Source organism: Leptosomus discolor, chromosome 3, assembly GCF_034619465.1.
Source record: "Leptosomus discolor isolate bLepDis1 chromosome 3, bLepDis1.hap2, whole genome shotgun sequence".
Classification (NCBI taxonomy): Eukaryota; Metazoa; Chordata; class Aves; order Leptosomiformes; family Leptosomidae; genus Leptosomus; species Leptosomus discolor.
Window position 1 is genome coordinate 20,895,762 of NC_141393.1, and position 21,309 is coordinate 20,917,070.

General features: G+C 40.1%; 2 protein-coding genes across 2 annotated transcripts in view; one reads left to right on the forward strand and one right to left on the reverse strand.

Moving 5' to 3' along the window:
- Window positions 1–1,692: 1,692 nt before the first annotated feature.
- GPR65 (G protein-coupled receptor 65) lies at window positions 1,693–2,745 on the reverse strand. The gene has a single exon (XM_009960822.2). The coding sequence runs from the start codon at window positions 2,743–2,745 to the stop codon at window positions 1,693–1,695; it is 1,053 nt and encodes a 350-aa protein (XP_009959124.1).
- A 9,002-nt stretch (window positions 2,746–11,747) lies between these two features.
- The window catches only part of GALC (galactosylceramidase), a 41,872-nt gene continuing 32,310 nt past the window's right edge, over window positions 11,748–21,309 (forward strand). The window contains exons 1-6 of the mRNA XM_086462202.1: window positions 11,748–11,915; window positions 12,903–12,971; window positions 14,856–14,919; window positions 17,252–17,365; window positions 18,784–18,923; window positions 21,127–21,165. Coding sequence (XP_086318328.1) covers window positions 11,748–11,915; window positions 12,903–12,971; window positions 14,856–14,919; window positions 17,252–17,365; window positions 18,784–18,923; window positions 21,127–21,165 — 594 coding nt within the window. The remainder of the gene's footprint in view (window positions 11,916–12,902; window positions 12,972–14,855; window positions 14,920–17,251; window positions 17,366–18,783; window positions 18,924–21,126; window positions 21,166–21,309) is intronic.

Here is a 21,309-nt window from a genome sequence, read left to right on the forward strand (position 1 = left end):
GTTCCCCAAGGTTCTCTCTTCCTTCTCTTCTTAGGTTCTCTCCTCTAGGCTGAACAAGCCCAGTCCCCTCAGCCTCTCAAGTTCCCCTCTCTGAATGTGAAATTAATTGAAAGTATAAATAGACAGAAAGCGGAACTCATGACAACAATGAAAGTAGCTCTTTGTAATGGAGAGATTTGTAATTTACATGCAGAGGAACTTCTCACAAGAATTTCTGTATCGCTTGTGACCACTGTATGCTTATCCTCCAAGTATAATGTCAGACCTAGAAGTATGCTGAAAAAGTGCTGGTCAAAACCTTTCCATTATACAGACTTGCTAAGGGGGATTATTTTGATGGAAAGAAGATTTTTTTCTGTATGAAACTGGACGACCACAATAATGAAACATTCTTCCTGGCAACCGAACAAAAGTGAAAAGGTTGTGAGAGGAGAAAAAAAAAAGATTTTCCATGGTGTTTTAACTCTTCAGTGGGTCGAGTGCTTGCTGCTACCAGGGAACCATGCAGACATTGCAGGGATCTGTGCAGGAACAGGTCCCTGAATTAACAGCTGTAATTTTGATTTGTGCTAACCTTCAACCCTTTCAAAACGTGGGTTCTTTTGCTGCTTTTCTTATTGTTTGTTGGCACATTTGTGTTTGTTGCTGCTTTGTCAGTATTGTTTGTTGGTTTATTGTTTGATTTTTTTAAAACTGGCAGACTGAGAGCCCTGAAAGCTCTATCTGAGGCCTCCAGATGCAGTTAAGTAAATGGATATAAACCTTCTTGCTCTATTGACTCTACAAACATAAACACACTCCAGATTTCAATCATAATAAGCAAGGCTAAAGGCTGGTCCTTTGCGTTCTGGAGATGTGAAATCTCACCTTCCAATCCTTCTCTTTCCTCCCTGCATATTTAATCTGAGTCAAACCACCAGTGGCCAGAATTTCGTTTTTTTCTAGGTACTTGAAGTAATGAATCTTCAAGTGTCTGAAACCTCGTATAGATATTGTAATGAAACTGCATGACACATGATTATACACTAGAATATATATTTTCCAAAGAAAACAAAAGCTGAAAAGCTTAGGAGCATGTAAGCACACATCCACATGAGGTAAACAATTTTAAGTAGCTAATCTCAGGGATATGCTGAAGGAGAACTTGAGATATTACTGAAACACAGGAACCATCATAGCAGCATAAATTACACCATGAAATTAGAGAGATTTACCACCCTATGTCTGCTCCTTTGTCAATCATTTGAATGATCTCTCTGTGTGTGCATGCTTTATTCACTTCTATCACAGTGCTGATTTTAAAATAAATCCCTTTTGGGGCTCCTTCCCAGCTAAGCTGGGACTTAGGTTAAGAGGACAGCCTTCCTCCAGCTGAGCACGTGTATGCCTAACATGTGAGCTAGCTAGCAAGCTACGACTGTTCTATGGGGGATCCTCAGTAATTTTGTCAGCATGTCATGGTCATCTTTCTTGACTGTGCATTTGTTTGTTGGCATTGATTTATGTACCAGGCTGACTTAAAAATATGTTTAAATCATGCCTGATTTGAATGGTGCTCCATTGACTTCATTGATCCTGTAACAAGTTCTTAATAGCTCCAGCTACTTGTTTCACTTAGATTAGTATCTGTGACTTTTGGGGTATTTCCTAAGTATAGGCTGGGGAAGAATTTGTCTTTCTTTCCCCTTTAGGTTATCCAGTTTTATTTTCAATGTGCTCACTCAGGCATTTTTCACAGGAAGCTCTGTAGGTGACCAGCGCACTGCTTTTTGTAGCAGAACTGCACAGAGCATGATCTTTCGCTTGGTCTCCCTCATGTTTTTGTAGGCACAAGCAACACCTGAACAAATTCAATATGTCTGTTCGTGCAGTTTCACTCACAAAGCAGTAAAGAATGGGATCGGCAATGCAATTCAAACTTGTTAAGGCCTGTGTGATTCTGAAAACCTTATACATCAACTGCAAAACCTCTGGGTCAGTGGTGTAAGGTTCTTTGACGCTGCGAATAAGCAATATAATGTGATAAGGAGTGAAGCAAACAATGAAAGTAACTGTGATATTCAAAATAAGTTTCCTCACTTTTTTCTTTTCTTCATCTACTGTGGCTTGATTACATCTCACTACTTGATAGATTTTATGGTAGCAAAACACAATGATGATCAAAGGGACCAGGTACCCTGAGCATATCCGGAATAAATTTATCCGTGACTGCCACCATTCCAGGGGGTATTTATCATAACATAATGTATGATTAGTGAAATTGCAAGGATCACTGAACACTTCTTTGTTCACCAATATGACTGAATTCAAGATGCTTTCCAGAAGCCAAACAATTATGCTGACAATCAATGAAAATCTTCTTGTGCGCAAGTGCTGGAGCTTCAAGGGGTGAACTAATGCCAGGTACCTGTCAACAGAGATGCAAGCAAGGAACGCAGTGCTGGTGTAGAAATTCATATATGTAAGGAAGGCAGAAATCTGACAAAGCAAGGCAGAGAGCCTCCAGTTATCTCCGTTCCAGGCATAATCAATCCACAGAGGCAGAATCAAAGAGTACAAAATGTCAGCCAGCGATAGGCTGAAGATGTAGACTGCTAACTCATTCTTCTTCCTCACCTGAATGTAAGATGCACAGAGGGATATGCAGTTGATGGGAATACTGATCATCATCACAATGCTGTACACGAACGGGAACAAGTATTTATCCAGGGTGTGATCATCATGGCACTTAGCAGTGTTGTTCATTGTCTACCCTGAGTAGTATCTCTCGGCTAATTCCAGCCTAGATGCAATAAAAATCCCTCTGTAGTCTGATGGGTGGTCATCTGTTAGTTCTTCAGGACCTGGTTGGTAAGATTCCAGCCTTCTGTTACCAAAAGGAAAAATGTCAGATATAATATTTTTTTTTTTTGTAATTTTTTTTTATGGGCTTCTGTGTGAGTGTCTTTTTTTAGAAGAAAGAAACTGTGTTTGAAGGAGATCAAAGGTTTTGATCACTCCTGGAGTTCGCAGGAAGAGGAACCCAAATGTCTAAGGTGATCAAGGTCAGTTAGATGCAAGCATCTACAGCAGAAGCAGGATGAGTAGTTAAGACACTTTCAGAGAGGCAGGGTCCAGATTCCTGCAATCCCAGGTCTCTCTTGTGGGAGAGTCAATGGAGATCAGAAAGTACACCACAAATAACAGAAGTGCACTTTCTATTATTCTGGAGAGCTGAATAGGGTTTTGGCCATACTAATATGGCAGATTTCTTATCCCAAATGACCTCCTCCCCTCTAAGTCAATGGAGAGACAAGGACAGAAACACAGGGATTCAGGTACCGCTAGATGTTGGGATCTGCTCAGAAGAGGAGAATGTGTGGCTAGAATGTCCCCCTATTGCCAATCACTCTCTTGTTGCATCCTCACACTTCCCCGCTTCCCCTCCCCTCTTTGTATGCGATCCCCCAAGAACCTGACATCAACTGTGCTATTCCAGCAAAGCTCGCTGCATGTGCCAGGAACACTTATGTGAAACTTGGCAGGCCGCTGGGTTCCTGCATGCACAGGAGAATCTGCCAGGATGTCCCTTAGACTCACGTGAGGTGGAGACATAGTGCAATTTTTTATTTATACTTCTTTCCTCTAAGAACTGCAGTTGCCATGCATGAGTTTATAAAATCCTTAGTAACTAAGCTTATCTTAGGCAGTACCAGGGCTGTGGGTGTCAAGAGCTTCAACAGAAAAATACCAGTAAAACGGCAGCCCTGACTAAAGCAGTGGGACTCGAGGAAGTGCATGTGTGAGCCATAGAAGCACTTAGAAGAGCTGACCTTTAAGTAAGTAAGGGTGTACAACCACAGCTATGAGACAGCTGGTACTCACTGATTTTATCATAGCTCTAGCACTGAGTAATTCTCTTCTCCAAAGATCTAATTAAGTTCAGGAAATACGAGAAAAGGGAATATTTGTTGTGGTCCAGTTCTACTGCCAAATATACTAGTTGCTTCAGAGAATGCCTGTGATAACTCATCTGTGGTTTGAGCTTAGGTTGCCAGCAGAGGAGATGAAGAGGTTGTAGAACAAGCAGGCTGCAAGGCAGTACTGTCTACAACTGTTCCCACATAGAAAACAGCTCAAACTGAGGACAACTTGGGTTCTCATGTGGCAGGCAAATTAATTCTGCCTTTTGTGAGTTTGATGTGTGTGCGTAGGTTTGTGGGTTTATCAGAGAAACCCAAGTAGGTTTATTTCTCTGTTGAGAGGTTATTATATGGATCTCTTCCATAAAAACACCCAACTTTCATGCATATTCAGAAAAAAAGGAGCAATGAAAATTCTAGTCAGAAAGCACATATTTGATTTTACCAGCCACTGCTTTATTTGATCAAGTTGGCTAACTTCTTACAGTCAGAGCTAAATTCATTCACAGGCTTGAAAGACAAGGAAAATTCTTGAGAAGGACTTGCCAATTTGGCCCACTGAGAAGCTTTATTTACATGAGGGCTAGTTAAAAAAAAAAACAGTGTCTATAGCTAAGGCAAACATAAGATGTCTGCTTTTCAGTGTGGTTTAATAAAACCACACAGTAAATAGGGCATCGTAAGCTTACCAGTATAGGTAAGTATCACGAATTAAAAAGCTAGCTCTGGGGTTTTGCTGACCCACTTCTTACCAAAAGCAAAGCAAGCATATGCAGACCGACCAGATGAGTAAAAGATAAAATACCTGTCTCTTCCTCTATAATCACATTTTAGCATCTCTTTTCCTATGACAGGTCTCTTCACGTCTAACTGGGAAACAGGCCCTTTCAGAAGTATGTGTGTAATGCAGCAAGTGTACGAGGCAGTGTTTACTAGTAGTGTGACTGTCAAACTGGAATTCCTTCTCCCTCCCCCACAAACTCTTTCTCCATTGTTAGTTGACTTGCTACATTACAGACTCATCGTCCTTACAAGCTCCTGACTTGCCTCCACGTTACTCACAACAGCTCCTCTCACAGTTACCTTTATCAGCTCTGTCATATCTACTCACAGACCAACATGCCAATTTCTTCATATCACCCACCTTCTTTTCTTCAGCTTTCTCTTTTTAGCTTGTTGTTTCTAAAAGTTTTGCTCTGTTAATCTCACCGATCATAAGATAAAACACTTGTCCTTATATTGCACTTGTTTGAATAAAATGTATGTTCTTTAGGGCAAGACCTGGCTTTGCTCTTCTGCCATCTGCCTTAAGGAACTAACATCTTAAGATCTAACTGGCTATTGGCAGGCTGGGACACTGAAGATGGGATTCAAAGAAGAGAGTTGAGACCATATGAAATCTGCCACCTCAGCAATTTTTTTCTGTCCTTCATGTTCACAGGTCACTGTACCCCATGGTTTTCTTTTATTTTTAACCAGTATCATCAACAGTTTCTATGAACAAAGCCCTGGAGGGTTTCTAAAATTCCTCAGGTAACCCATGTCCCAGCTTCGCTGACACATAGATGCTACTTAAACAAGGACATGCTTTCAGTGAGAACAATAACAAGAAGTGTGTCATTCTGGCATGTATTGATGACCTATACTGAAGTGTGTCAAAGAGCCAGCAAATGAAGTGTACCACAATGCACGCTGCAGTTTCTTGCACAGAAACTTAAAAGCAGAAAGCACTGTTTTGCCCTGATTACAGCGCATTCTATTACAGTTACCTGGGGCCTTATCTCAGGGGAAGTCGTCCATATCATACTTCCTCAGTTAGAGGATTTTTCTCATAGTTAGGACTATGTAATGCAAAATGATTTGTCTTACCTGAATGCATGATCTGAAGCCTTCCCAGCTTTTCCCTCAGCTACTGTGTGTACCTGCTGTTTTCTCCCAGGAGATATTGGCTTACAGCTATCCTAAAACACAATGTTTGATAATTTCTTCCACTGATTGTTTTTTTTTTTTTTCTAAAAAACTATTGAGGAATGTCTGTTTAACGATATAGTCTAATGGTTTGACTTTCAGGGTCCAAACCCACCGTGACTAATTCTGTAGACTTGTGACTTATTTTATAGACTTGTTTTGGTATCAGATGTGTTTCAAATGCAAAAAAAAATCTCAACAGTATTTTCTTCTTTAGGCACATTATTCAATGGTTATCATTGTTCCTGTCTCTTTGTCGTTTTGCCACAGAAAAGCTGTTGCACAAGAACTTGAAAAAAGTCAGTCAGACATAAAATTTAGAGAAAAGGACTAGCAAATACTACACTTCAAGTAACATATGCAAACAAGGCCATAAAGGAACCTTGTGAAAGCTGCTGGAGAAAAGTACTCATTGCATACTGTTTTCGTACTGATGCATTCCTACATTTTTCAGATTCAGAGCACTTTATGCAGTCTCTCCATTTACAACATTTTGAAAGTAACAAAGTAAGTAGAAAGTTATACTTTTATAAGCACAAATACAAAATGATATTCCATACCGTTATCCATAAACAACTTTCTAAGGGAAGAATGGAAGAGTCTTTTTTATTTTTCAGATAAATGGATTCTACTATAGTTTGGGAAATTGGGAAAGATGAAGAAGACTGTAAGGATTTTGCATTATTAACAGAAAAGTTTAGTTAATAATTAAAAAAAATAAACTTCCATTAGCTAATAAACACCAGTTTAATTTTGGAAACATCTGCAACTGATACATTTTACCCTTTATTTCAAATTCAAGTTCATAAAAGGGCAAGTAGCTGTAAGTAATATTCATTATAATGTGGTACGCTTTTGCAAGTACGTGGCTTTTTAGTTAAGTTTCAGGGGAAGAAAAGAATGTTGTGAGAGCTACTGCCGTAGCTGCTGTACTGGTGCTATTGTTTATCAGCCATAAGATGGAAAGACAGATGGTTATCTTAATTTCTTTTTTCTCTCAAAGCAATTTCAACACAGTAGATTGCTTTGTGTCCTCAAAAGAAGTTATGGTGCCAAGCTGATTTGCTCAAGTACAAGGACCTTCCATAGCTGGATCTTTTTTCCTAATAAGCAGATCTCAAAACTTAATTCTGAAAAACTTCACAGTTTAGGAAAGTTGAAATATGGTTTTCAGTAAATGGACATTTTTGCTTAAATTGAACAGCATTTTTCCTCATGCAGCACTAAATTGCACTCACAGGTCTCCATGAGATTCTGTAGAGACTCAAACAGGTCTAAAAGAGCTCAGTTTTTTTAACTTTGAGATACGTTTTACAGACTGTTTTATAGAGCATAAAAATTCTGTTAACACGAGTAAATGGAAAAAAGAGCTATGGTTTTTAGGATGTAGGCCATGCAGGCAATTATTATTTCACTAGATTTTTCTGTGCATCATGTTTTCCTCTATGCATACAGAAAGATGCTGTACAAAATATTTTCATGTACATGATACTTGGTATTCTAAGAAGCTACTTCTAGCGCAGCTTATTTTTCTGCTAAGTTTTAAGCATTGTGTATATTTATATAAATAGTGCTAAGTACCTTGTTAGTGCTATAAAATATTAAAGAACAGTAATAGAAGAGCTACTGGAACCCCCTGCGAGGCCTGAGGCATTTTTTGCAGTGAAAACAGGACAGCTCAGAACCCCGAAAATTCACCCCCGAATACTGTTCTTCTCCATCCTTCCCCCCTCTCCTAAGCAAGAGGTATTTTGACCATGGCAATACCATTAGAATAATGAATCAAGCTGGCATGTCTTTCCTAATTCAGTCTTTTGAAGTTATTTGCCCTCTTGTCTCATGTTTCACTTGTGCTGGGAGGGAAATACTCTCTCCCAAAGCAATCTTTTCCAGCTGCTTTTGTGTCCCTTTTTTTGTTGTACGATGTCAGCATCACATTAAGGGAGAGCCAGGTTGAAATCTGCACCAGAATGTAAGTTGTGTATCTGACCTCTCGGATTTTGAACACTTACCTAGGCAGCCATGTGTCCCCGTGTAGCAGTTTCACTGCGATACCACCAGCAGTGTAACCCGCGTCTGCTTCTGAGAATAAAAACTGCTTCATCAGACAAAGCAACAGACAGGAAACTGCTCTTGGATACACCAATGAGGAAACAGCTCATATATCTTTTAATTTTTTTTTGCTGCCTTTTTTTTTTTTTTTTTAACACCTTGTTAATCTGAACTTATCCATGGGAAAGAAAGCAACATAATTACGTAGAAGTATGCACAAAGGATGCTACCAGCCTAGGTAAGTCTACTTTTAGTAACTTTATAAAAGTTTTACTGAAAATACTGCCTAATTACATGAGTGGAGAATATCACAAACCTCTTATCTAGGACATTATGCAGAGAAACCACTCCACAGAAATAAAATACTGTGGAGTGTATATGTATTTATTTGTGTTTACTTGTACCTGTTCAAAACATAGGGTCTTTTTTTGACTGAAGGGCTTGTCACTTGCCTTTCCCAACAGATTTATTACAGAATCAAACACAAACCCAGATAAAAAGTGTCCATAAAAAAATATCACAATGACCTCAGGAGTTTGTGCAAAAAGAATTACTTACTTTCAGAATTTGTATTACTGTTTTTTTTTTCCATCTGCCGACTGATAGGAGGAAGTTCGTGATCAGTTCTCGTTAACAAAGGATAACAGAATTTTATGCACTGCAATAGGCTGCATATTTATATGTTTTTATATAAACTGAATCTGAGGTTGGACATGGCTTTCACAAGAGTGATCCTTTTAACAGATAATTCATCTAGGTGGAAAATTGTTACATGAGCATAATTTCTCTTTTCCCTCTTCAATCAGAATAATTTACTGTACACTCTGATTTTTTTCTTAAATTCTGTTTGGAATGATTCAATTTGCTTCTAAGAAACCGGGTACAATCTCACTTTCAATGTACATCTATTGGGTAAAACAAAAACTGCCCTGTTTGATGATTCAGATGCTAAGGAGAAATGAAACAGATTAGCAATATAAAAGCTCTAAAACAGGACTTACTGACTTCCTTGAGAACAGTATCAGGCAGCTCTGTAATATTTAACCTCTGGATGCAGAGATTTGGTTCCTTCTTTTTTTTTTTTTTTTTGCAGCCAGAGCATGACTTTTTCATCCACAGTTCTTCTACCAACGTGCCTGTTGTATGAAGCCTAAATTATCAAATCATTCTAGACCTGTGGTCTTTCCTGAACTTGTATCATAGCCCCCTCCAGTTTTGTGAAAGGGAGGCTTTCCAGCCACTTGGTTAGATTACTTTCTAAGATCAATTTCAGACAAACCTTTATTTTCACTGAGAGAAAAGTCATTAGACAAAGATACATTTTATCACTTTTCACCTGCCTTTTCCTCACATGGTACCTACTGAGAACAGTGTCTGGTGAGCTGGTTCTGCTGTTTTGTTGAGGGTTCCTATACTTCAATGAAGAAAAAGCAGTTCTTATAATTATTAGGAATAGAGAAACATAGTTGACGATACATTTCTACAGTTCTTCACTGAAACAATTGGTAGTAGGACTGAAAGACCAAAGGAAGCAAGAGGGGAGATGATGCATTTTATACATTTTGGAAGTAAAGCTATATGCAAAAAACCAACTCCTGACTGTGTTCACATGGAACAATTTAATTTCTGATGCAAGCAGCACAGTTTTCCAGGGTTTTTTTTGGAGATCTGGACATACATGGTATCTCAAATAAGTCATTTAAGAACAACAAGTGTTCTTTGGGTTGGATGAGGTTGAAGTACTATAAAGAAAGAACAACTGAAATATAAAAGCAGTAACAGTGGAAAATTATCTTATGTACAAAAGAAGCAATGAATAAGTCCTTATTAATAATATTATTGGTTATATTTGGGCTTACAAAGGGTCCAGATCATATGTTCTTGGGTCATGGACAAAGTGTAAAGAAAGAAACAGGTAAAAAGCAAGGTCAAGATTCCTAATGAAGAATATAAGTCCTCAGATTTCCACCAAAATATCCTCTTCTTTCCACCAAAACAGATTCGAAGAGTGTTTCTTCTATGCCAACTAAAAAGAGAAGACACTCTGCATATCATAGGATGGAAATATGAGTTTTGAAAGCTGACACTTTTACGTTTCTGTGAGTGAATAAGGGACTGAATTCCACAGCTGAACCTTCTACCTAGAATAAACTGATGCATTAAATTACAAAAGAAATTATCAACATTGACCAATTAATAACTCATGATGGTTTTGCAAACCTTCCAGGTGTGCAAAGCTGTACAGTCTGCCGGAACAAATGTGAATTAGGACCATAAGCGTAATTCTACCTCTGCCACTGACTCACTGTAGCCTTGAGGAAGCCACTCTGTCCTTCTGTATGTAATAGTGACATCGTATAGCCCATTTGGGTGTGAGCAGGTTCATTAGTTAATGCCCGATATTGCTGTAAAGTGCAAAATGTTTTGTGAGTGTTTGGTATTGTTATTAAAAAAGAAATAAACAGGAAACGTCAGCCAGGTAGTGTCATCACTGAGACATTAGATCCCTCAATGACACAGACAAGAGAGGCAGTGGCTTCAGTAACAGCATTCTTTATGGACAGAAACCAATAAAACCTGGGCTTTTCCACAGCTCTAACACACTGCCCACATGATGTCAGCCACTGCATGCCCTGCTGCCTCAATCCTCTGGTAAGCACGTGGAGCACCGCCTCTGTGAAACACTGAGGTCAGCAGACAGGCAGATCCCCTTCAAGGATTTTTACAAGATAATCAAGCTGATGAACAATCTCCTCATTACTTTTCTGCAAAGCTGAATGCTTTCACGAGCTGGAGTCTGAGGGAACACCCAGGCTACCCTCACAGAAACTGTTTTGACACGTGGCACAGCCCCACTCCAGCTGGTCCCATTTTTATGCAGCTGCCCTGCAGCATGCCCCATGAAGGCTGTACGACAGCAGGGCTTGTCCGGCCCCACTAATGACGCAAGTCAAAACCCGCTTTCAGGATCCCTCTCTGGAGCCCTGCTGATGCAGCTGCGGGTCTAACTGGGGCCAACTGGGATTCCTGGGGCAGCCTGCGAGGCTGCCAGCACCCTTCTCCAGGGCAGAGCCTCTCTGGGCCTGGCCCTGTGCCCCAGGGCCACTCCCTGCGTGCTGCTGTGAAAGCGATCAAAGGCCTTTCTCCGAGCGCGCTGGGGTTTTCTGCTTCAAAGTTGCCGATTTTTGTCTACTTTATTGAGGGATTTGGTGGCAGCCTGGGAGCGGAGCAAAACCAGGGGAACTGGCTGCTGGTGCTGGAGAGGGCCTGGAAATGAGAGATTCGCTGGGAAACACCATTCCTCTCCCAGGAAAACTGCCATGAATTGCCAGAGGCCCCGAAAGAAAGGCCAGCTTGCTGTCCCTCTCGCAACATGGCTGCTCACGCTGCACTAAACTCAGTTTCCCTGTGTGTTCCCAGAGCATCCCTGTCCAGCCATGACGCCCACACCCGGCCTCGCCTCATAGCTAGTCAGCTTTCCCACTCCCAAGATGGCTCCATAATAGCTTCACTCGCTATTCAGTGCCCAATACTAGCATGGCGGTGCGCTTCCCACCAGCCGAAGCTTACCTCGCCCTTTCTCAAAATGGCAACCACTAACTTCAACCCGGGTGGGGGTTGCCCGTAAGGGCGGAAAGCCTTCCCTTCTCCTTTCCCTTTAGCAAAATGGCGGCGAAGGGCGCTCACGCCCCGCCCCCCAGGTGATTGCCAGGTTGCGCGGTCACGTGACACGCGGAGCCGGGTCGTGGCGAGTTGCTGTGGGGACGCAGGGCCGCGCTCGGACGCTGTCGGCGGAGCGGCGCGGCGTGGAGCGGAGCGGGTGGGATGGGCTGCGCGGCTCTGCTTTGGGGCTGGCTCCTGCTTGGCTGCAGCTGGGGCCCGAGGCCCCCCGGGGTCGGTGCCGCTGCCCTCTGGACGGCCACTTACGTGCTGGACGACGCCGACGGGCTGGGCAGGCAGTTCGACGGTGTCGGGGCTGTCAGCGGCGGCGGGGTGAGCGGCGCCGGTGGCCGTGGGGAGGTTCCTCTGGTGCTGTGGTGCTAATGCCCTCCTCGGGGCGGCGGTTGCAACGGACACTCGGGCGGGGGATTCCATCAGCGCGAGTGTTTGGTGGCTTCTGTGGGGGCCTGGGCCGGGGGGCGTCTCTGAGGGGAGCCGTGAGGGCTGGGGGAGAGGAGAACTCTGAGGGGAACTCTGAGGGCGGAGGGGGTGGTGGGGGACGTGAGTGGGGCTCTGAGGGGGAGTCCTGGAGGCCCTGAGGGGCTCTGCGAGCAGTGGTCCTGGCTGCGAGGAGAGCGGGAGCCAGGCCCTGCTTCGGGCTGCTCCTCTGGCCAGCTGTGCAGTGGCCCTTTCTCCTCAGGCTACTCGGGGTGCCGAGGGCCAGCCTCATCCTCAGTGCTGTTGGAGGGGAGCTAACCAGGGTGGGATTTTTCTTTAGAGGGTCTTCCTAGCTACTTCTCTGTATGAATTTTAAGATGCTGAAGGAGCCGACAACCAGTCGTACACTTCCCTGTGGTCTAGCGAGTAGAGCCATGAGATCCTGTGAATTCTTACCCACTCTTGGACCTGCTGAGTTGCTTTCCTTGCCTTCCTGCCTATGTGCTTTGTGAGCTCCCGTTGCCTTTAGTGGTATACGGTGAGCCAAAGCAGTGAGATTCAAGTAGAGCAGGAGAAATGGTGCTGGGAGGGATCTGTGTTTTGCTTGTGATCTATGAGATCTGTTTGTTTCTCGGTTCTTTGGACTCTCTTTACAGTAAATTGCAGGTAACTGGAGTACAAAGCAATTGCAATCTATGAAACCAGAAATGCATGGTTGAAGGGTTAGAAAAGAGTTTTTGTAGGGGCTTAGATGAGTTCCTGTTGCTATAATTATTTTTGTAGGTTTGTTAGCTGTGTTAAAATCCTCGACTGACAAACTGGGATACACTTGCATGTTTGAAAATTAGGTTTTAGTATTTTCCTGGTTTCTTTCCATTTTAGGCCACATCTAGACTCCTGGTGAACTACGAAGAACCTTACCGTTCCCAGATTTTGGATTATCTGTTCAAGGTAGAGTTGGTTTTACTGCTGCACTAATGGCTAATTTCATACAGAATTTCTGGTTGTGTGATGTTGGAATTTCTCTAGTGTGTTCATTACTACTTGAAATCAGATAAAACCCCATTTTGTAAAGCATCTATTTTAGCGTTGATTTTTGTCAGAACCTTAAGTTTTAGCTGTTGTTTTTGACAACCAGCATATTGTTCAGGAGCCTTTTTCTTCAAATTATTATGAGAATTCCTTTTGTTTTCACAGTATTTTTTCAACGTATTTTGATCATCCATGTGGGCTTAATGAAGATTAAATTGGTTTTGTGACTAAAATTAGGGGTTTGGCTGTTCATAGGGATTGCAGGAAGTGGGTCTCTGAGACAGTTTTGATTTTTTTTTTTTTGAAGTACAGATGGATTCAGATAATTTGAAAATGATTGTGCAGACTGCATCATTTCAGTAGCATGTATTTATACTAGTCTCAAGGATGCACAGTTACTCTAGAAGGTGTGTGAACATTAGTGGTTTGTAAGCTGCTTTAGTTAGCAAGTGTAACCTGTGGAATTACACAACTTAATATACGGTAAGATTATTGCACTGGACAGTAATAACTCGTTTTGCTTTTGGCACTGTAAATTACTCTGCTGGAAGAGGATGTTACCTTGCTTTCAAGCAGTGTAATCCAGATGGCTGGAGGGGAATTATTTACTGCGTAGTTTAAAGAACTGGTTTTAAAGCATAGAGTAAGGCATGTGCCTGGAGGATCAAAACCTATGTTTTTTGGAGACCAAAGCCGTGTGTTACAACTATGAGTTTTCTGAAGGAGTCAATAGGCATGTGGTAAAAGAAAATCTAGCTGAGACATCGTGATTTTCCAAAGAATTTTTGACATGTTCTTTCACCAAAACCTCTTAAGCTGTCATGAGATACTTGGGAGGGATATACCTTGCCTCATTCTCCTTATCTTTTAATGTCAGTCAACTTTCATGATGGGGATGGGAGAGCAAATTTGTTACAAGTTTAAAATCAGAAATGTCAGGAAGAGAATTGGTAAATTGGGAATATTTTCTTCTTATTTAAAAACAAATCCAAAAAAATCCCAAACTTGTAAGACAAGCAAGCTATTGTCTACGCAGCACATGTTTTTAAATCAAACTGCATTCTCACATCTTAAAACTTTTTTTTTTTCCTGCCAAAATTATACTTGAGCAATTCCATGCAGGAGGCCAGCTCATTAGTGGTTATTAAAATAATGATTAGTTGTAACTTCTGGCTTGAGCAACTCTTAAGCCACTAATGGCTAAGAGTAGGGTCATCAGTATGAACTTGAATTTTATATTCTGCTCTGCCAGTCAGGTGCCAGGGGAAGGAGATAGTGGACTAGGTGGCCGCTTGTTTTCCAGGATAGTGGTTTTTTTTTCCTCTTGCCTTTCTGCCTGTAGTTAGCAGATTATTTCTGAGCCATATGTATGCTCTTTCAGATAAGCAGTGTAACCCTCTACACCAAAGAATAAATTATTTACAGAAATATTAACTTCAATAATTTGATTTTAGAAGAAAAAAACCCTTAACTTCTAGTAACATTAAAAATACTGTTGTATTCCTAATATAGCCCATGTTCTACTTTAAGAATGCTTCAGTATTTTCTTGAGCATAACCAATTTAAAATCTGCACAGCTGGGGAGAAGTGTCATTAGTGGTGCAAGTCAGTGAAACTGAAGACAAGTGTTGTGTTTGTCTTGCTCAGTTTCCTTTTGAAGCAGAATTTTGTTTTATCTCTCATTGCATATATAATGGGTGCTTTAAAGATACTGAATTTTTAACATCCTCAAAATTGTACACTTATTTATTGTATTCTTGTTAACACCAGGATTCTCTGTTTTTCTGTCTGTCTTTTTTCTAGCCAAATTTTGGTGCTTCTTTACATATTCTCAAAGTAGAGATTGGAGGTGATGGACAATCAACAGGTATGGATTTTGCTTGAGGAGGTTTTAACTTCATGTTACAGTGATGCTCCAAGTAACATGTCCTGCACATGTCACACGGAGATGCATTTTGTAGTTGTACCGAAATTGCAGAAAAGCATAAACAATGTCTGCTAACTTGCAGAAGAGAAATTTACACTAACGTCCTGCAGATGGTTCTCACTATCATATGGTTAATAGATTGCATTCTAGAGCAAATGAGTTCTTTTTTCCATGCCAAGATTAAGAAAGCTCTAGTAGCTTTCTGAATTGCAGAGCATTTCTCAAATACCAGTTGTGCAATGCAAATTGTAAAACTTCTATAGGACTATGTAGCTTACGTCTTAAAAGCATGAAAATGCGCAGACAGATGGTCAAAAGTCACTATTTATTTTTATTTTTTTTTAACCTGGTGTCCTGGATTTGCTGAAAGAGAATCTTAGGTCAGTCATATCATGCAGTTTCAGTCATATCATGCAGTCTTAGCAGTTTCAAGCCAGCCAGGTGCTTAAGGTAGGAGGGACAGCTGACCCAAGTTGGTTAACAAGTGTATCCCATACCATAAATATCACCCTCATTATAAAAAGGGGAAGTTTGCTGAGGGGTGAGGGGGTGGTTTTCCTCTTCTTGCTGCTGCTTGTCGTGCTTTGGCTTCTCCCTGCTCCTGAAGACTGCTCTCATTTATTGTGGCCACCATATATTCACTAGGCTAAGTATAACTTTGTGTATTTTGTGTTGGTATTAGGGCTGTTTCATTAAACCTTTTTTCAGTTCAACCAACGGATCTCCTTTTCCAGATTCCCCTTCTTGGCTGGGGAGGGGTCACTGGGTGACAGAGCAACTGCTGTAGTTTAGCCCCGGATACAGGCTGAGTGTAGACACCTGGCCACAATTGCAAATTAAAATGTCTTGGTGTAATTTGCCAAGCCTACTATATTTATATATAGGAGAAACTGTTTGGTAACTGCTTGTGATCAGAAGCTGAGAAATGTAACTAGACTACAGTTAGTATCTTTTCTTTTTTCACCAGGAGTATATTTTGGCCACGTCAAGAATAGACTTAAAGCAGACTGTTAATAAAGTGAATGCATAGCATCTGTCTTTGTGGGATTTATATATGCATTTTTAAAAGTTTGTGTTTATGTAATTAGTATTGTTTTTCATTCTTTGGTTTACTTAAGAAAAATTAACATGGTGAAAAGTATTATATTTGGTTTAAGAGCTCAGTATTTGCTCAATAAGTTGCTAGTTAGGGGAGAATGGAGTCATCTTCATGCATGTGCAGACCTTGCTTTCAAACACTCTTGCTGCTGACGGAGAAGGTTACATATTTGTGTGATGGCTTTCCAGATTTTAGAACAATAAGATGCATATGTCTTAACACAGTAGACTGCAGCTCTTATTCTAACCTCAGAGGTGTGATCAGGAGTCTAAGTCTGGAATCTAACTGTTGTCCTAGGTCTCTGACAAATAGAACTTCCAAACAGTCAAGTGTTAGTAAGGTGAAAAACACCATTCCCATTTCCTGTAATGAAATGTGCTGTTTCAGCAGGCTTCATTGGAGGAAAAAAAGTCTCATCAGAAGAATTCTCTGGAACAATTGGGCATATAGTTTAGCATAAGTAATTGTTGCAATTTTGTGCACAAATTATTAATTGACTTTTGTGTGTAATCACTTCCCATGCAACATTGATTCTTTTGCACCTTTCTGGTTTGCCTTTGCCTGAGGGAATTCAGTGCATAGCCTTCAATTCCAAAAATCCTTCCTGCAGTCATGGAACACTATACGCTAGATCTTTTACTATAAAAGCAAAAAAGTCTCTTCCCTGTCACTGAAAGACTTCATGGCAATTCCTCTCTCTTCTCTTCCTGGACTTGCCTTGCACAGAAGAAACAAACTGTAACCTTCTTTTGTTGCTTTTTGGTTTAGATATAATGTGCTTCTACAAATGTGAAGGGTTTTTTCCCTTCCTGATTTTAATGCTGTAATTTTCCTAGTGGTTGTTGGTGCCAAGATAATCATGACTATAGATTTAGTATTGTCATAGCTATGGGTATAAAAAGCCCAATAGTTAATCACTATTAGAAGCAGGAGTATTCGCTTAAAAATAAAAAATATAAATTTGTGATAAGTTAGTATGCTAAGAATGAAGAGTGGGAAGTCTTGCTTGTTCCCTCCCACTTTTGCTTTGAAATACATAACAAAGAATGTGTGAACCATGTTGGAGATATGTGCTTGCATGCTGTGGCAGTGAGCAATACAGAAAACTTTATAATGAGTAACAGCTTATGACACAGAAGATAATTGTGAGCTACCTGTCTTCTTCCTTCCTAGATGGTACTGAACCCTCCCATATGCACTATGAAAATGATGAGAACTACTTCCGAGGCTATGAATGGTGGCTGATGAAAGAAGCTAAAAAGAGGAACCCTCAAATTAAACTGATTGGTAAATTGCTTCAACCTTTAGGATTTAAATGCTTCTTTTCCCCCTAACTAAATTACATATCTGCCCATTAAAACTAATATGCTAGTAAGGGTCAGATGTTTTGATGTTGCAGCAAAGTAGAATCTCTTACTATTTGGTAAGCTTTCCTTGATGTTTCGTTTAAACTTAGTGTGTTTTACTTTTTTACAGTAGTGCAACATTCTTACCTGTCCTACTGTAACAAGTAGCATAGGGTAAGAAATTACTCTGTCATTTGCTTGTGTCGAGTAACATTAATGCTTAGACTGTATCACAGCAATGAACATGAATGGTTTATCATGAGAGCTGAATTTCTGAATGAGAGAGTAAAAAAAAAAATTGGGAGGGATAACATAAACTTTCAGGAAGTATGAATCTGTAAATGTTATACACACTAAATTCAATTTTATGTTCTTGTTACAAACCCATCACCCCCTCTCCACTGTAGTGGTTCTCATCATCTGATTTGTCCTATGTATGTAGTTGAGTTGTAAGAGGACTTTCCTGTCTCCCTGTTTTGATTGTGAGTTGTGTGTGTGCTGTGACAGTACAAATGTGGAACCCTAGATTTTAATTGCAACACCTTGTTTGTGGGAAATACATTTTGTAAAGTAAGAAGTCTGTCAATTAAAACATATCTAATCCCCCTTCTTCCAGGGATCAGGCTTTGCCATATCCAGCAACAAGGCATGACTTGATGCAAGGTTTGCTAGTCAGGTTCTGTTAGACAGGCACAGCAGTAAGCTTACCATCTATGACTAGTTGTGATTAGTAATAACCTCCCGCTTCCCTCAGATCAAGCTCTCAACAAAGGAAGGAGGGTTTGCCTTTGAATTAGCCTGTGGTGTCTTATAAGAGTCAGCTGAAAACTTAGCAGGACGTGGTTAGGTTAGTTTGTGTTCGTATTTGCTACAAGATGCAATAACAGCTGAGACTCACTCAGAAATGCTATTTCATGACCCTAGTCTGTCTTCCTTTATTATGATCAGATCATCACTTCTGAAATTCATATTCAGGAGATTAACAATTTTTAGATGTTCAGTATTGATCCGTTGTCTATAACTTTGTAAATTTTTATCCTAGAATCTTTGGAATTTTAAACCTGTTAGAGCTAATATCACAAAATTGAAAGATTGTATGTAGTCAGTTGTTCTCTAGTAATGAAGGTTTGCTAGCTTAAAAAAAAAAAGCAGCTATTTATATGTTCGATCACAATTTATATTAGAGCATACTCTCCAGTTAAATAAGTTACATTTCATTATCTTCACTGGAACTATGTGAACTTGAAGTGCATATCTGCTCCTTCATTTTAGGTAGAACAAATTACACCTTGCTATTGAAACTAAGTAATATAGGCCACCCACTTAGCTTGTTAATTTGTTTTTCTTCTTTCTTTCCAGGATTACCTTGGACATTTCCAGCATGGATAGGGAAGGGTGAAAACTGGCCCTATGACTATCCAGATGTCACTGCTTACTATATTGTTTCTTGGATATTAGGAGCTAAACAGTATCATGATTTGGACATTGATTATATTGGGGTCAGTAAAGCAAATCTCCTTTACATTTATCTATCTTCACTCCCAAGTTCTTTGTCTTGTCTCTCTTTGTTGATTACTGGAGGAAGGGGATGGGAAGAGAATTTGGTTTGTAATTACAGTTTTGACTTTTTCTGTTGCAAGGGGAAAGGCAGAAGTTATGTTAATCTACAGTCTTTCTGCCATAACGGCAGTTAAAGCAGAATTGATGTAAAATGGCTAGTCTCCTGCCTTCCCGATTCTAGAAGAAAGTTACCAGAGAATTTGAGAATCTGAAATCTGTTTGAGCCTTGGGCTTGTCATTTTCTGCCTTGCTTCAGTTTCAGCAGTTACTAGGTAACAAAAAGCATGAGTTAAGACAGAGTTTGTGAAAGTCAGCTGACATGACTTTGTAGCATAAACTATGGCCACTTTGTGGAAGGGAAATCCTATGCAAGGTCTTCCATTTTTTTACCTGCGTTATTTGTAGTAAAGGTGCATGAGTTACAGTAACTACTGTATTGTGTTACAGTGCAATACATGGAAGTAGTGAACGAACGTCTGAGAAAAATGTCGTGATTTGGAGTTGAGAGAAGCAGACAATCTGGAAAAATTAATTTTTAAGTTCATTATTTGACTGAGATTCAAGTTTTGTTTGTTTTTTTTCTTCTGATTAAGAAAATGTGTGGCTAAGATGCCTCTAAAATCAGTCTTGTACTTACTGGAACATTTATTTGTGACTTCTAAGTGTTTTGACGTGACAGTTGTTTAACTGCAGAAAACCTGAAAATCACTTCAGCAGTCCAGAGCAAAGCTTCTGAAACTATCCTTCCCATTGCTCAAAGGAAGCCTGACCTTTCTGCTGTCACGTGGGGAGGTATATCTGATGTAGGTCTCCGCTGGAATGCATCCCCCTTGATGTTGCTGACTTATGAGCTGTGTCAGTCTTGCACTTTGGGTAACACAGTGATGCTTCAGCAATTCAATGGGGGGGGGGGATGACGACACACGACACACAGGGAGAACTACTGCTGTTAATTTTTCTAATTTTGCTATCCTCTTAGAGTGGAGAGTAAGTTCTGTGCTTTACACATTTGAGTAAAGTCTGGCTTCTGTATTGTTACTTCAGTGATTAGCCTTCTGAATTCTACACTTGTAAGAAAATGGAATTTCTGCTTCTGCAGGGAATGTGGTGACATTGCATATTGTCTGATTTCTTTGTGGATATAATCTGAAATATAGGAAAGCAGACAGGTCTGTGAAGGCTCAGAAACTGTCAAAACAATTTTAATGCTGTTCCAATTCTACACTGTTCACCTTTACTGCTCTTTTGGTTTATAACGTGTTATATATCACTATTTGCTTTATGATGAAATGAGCCCTTTGGCTCATTTCTGAAGTCACATATTAGCCCTTACAGAAAGAAGATATAGAAATATCAGAATCAAATCGACATATCCCACCTGCAAGAAACTGTCTGCTTGTACATGATTGGGTAATCTACACCTGCAAGGGGATACTTTCACCTTTACTGTTTCATATTGTGGTTAGAAAAAAAGAAAGAAAGAAGGTTTCTGACTTATGCATTTTATTGGCCAGGGTATTTGGTAGAAAGGAAGACCAGCATTCCTACTTTTGGATTTTGAGCTGTGTTTAGCTTAAATGCTCTTTCCATAAAAGATGGAAAATCCAGAGCAATAGAAGTGAGATAATTTTGTGTCTGTTTACTTAAACTATGCTGGACTTCTCTTATGTTCAAGTGTGGATATAGTCCTGTGTAAATGAGAAAGAACTCTGTGTCATTGAATAACCCCCTGAATTGTTCGGTACGTAACTTATTCTAGCTCTCCTGTATCAGTGTATGGCAACAGGACCCATTCATTAGGACCACACCTTGAAGCCACAATGTGTTTCTCAATGGTTTCTAACAAACTGTAGATCCATTGGTGAGAATGTCATGTGTGATACTGCTACCATTGTAGAGCTCAAGCAGTTCTAGAGTTCTTTCCGGCAAAAGAGACCTTAGAGGTAGATAAGCAAGCAGCTATTTTGAGCTTTCATATAGAATTTTCCTCTGAAGAGCTGATAACAAAACCAACCAGAGCACTTTCCTCTAGCAAAGTGAAACTATGCAGTTCATTAATGCATTGTATAATCTTAAATACACCTTTTGTTAATCATTGACATACACTGATTTTTTTAATGAGTTTTTACTTTTTCTTCATAGATATGGAATGAAAGGGCATTTAATAGCAAATATATTAAGGTATGTATTTTTTCTTATTTCTTTAAAGTGAAATGTTTGTTGTCATGTGTAAACAGTTAGCTTTTCTGAATTTGCCTAGAAAAGGGACCTTAATCCTGCAAATACTTCATTTCGTGAACACTCTTTTCTTGTATTTGCAGGTTA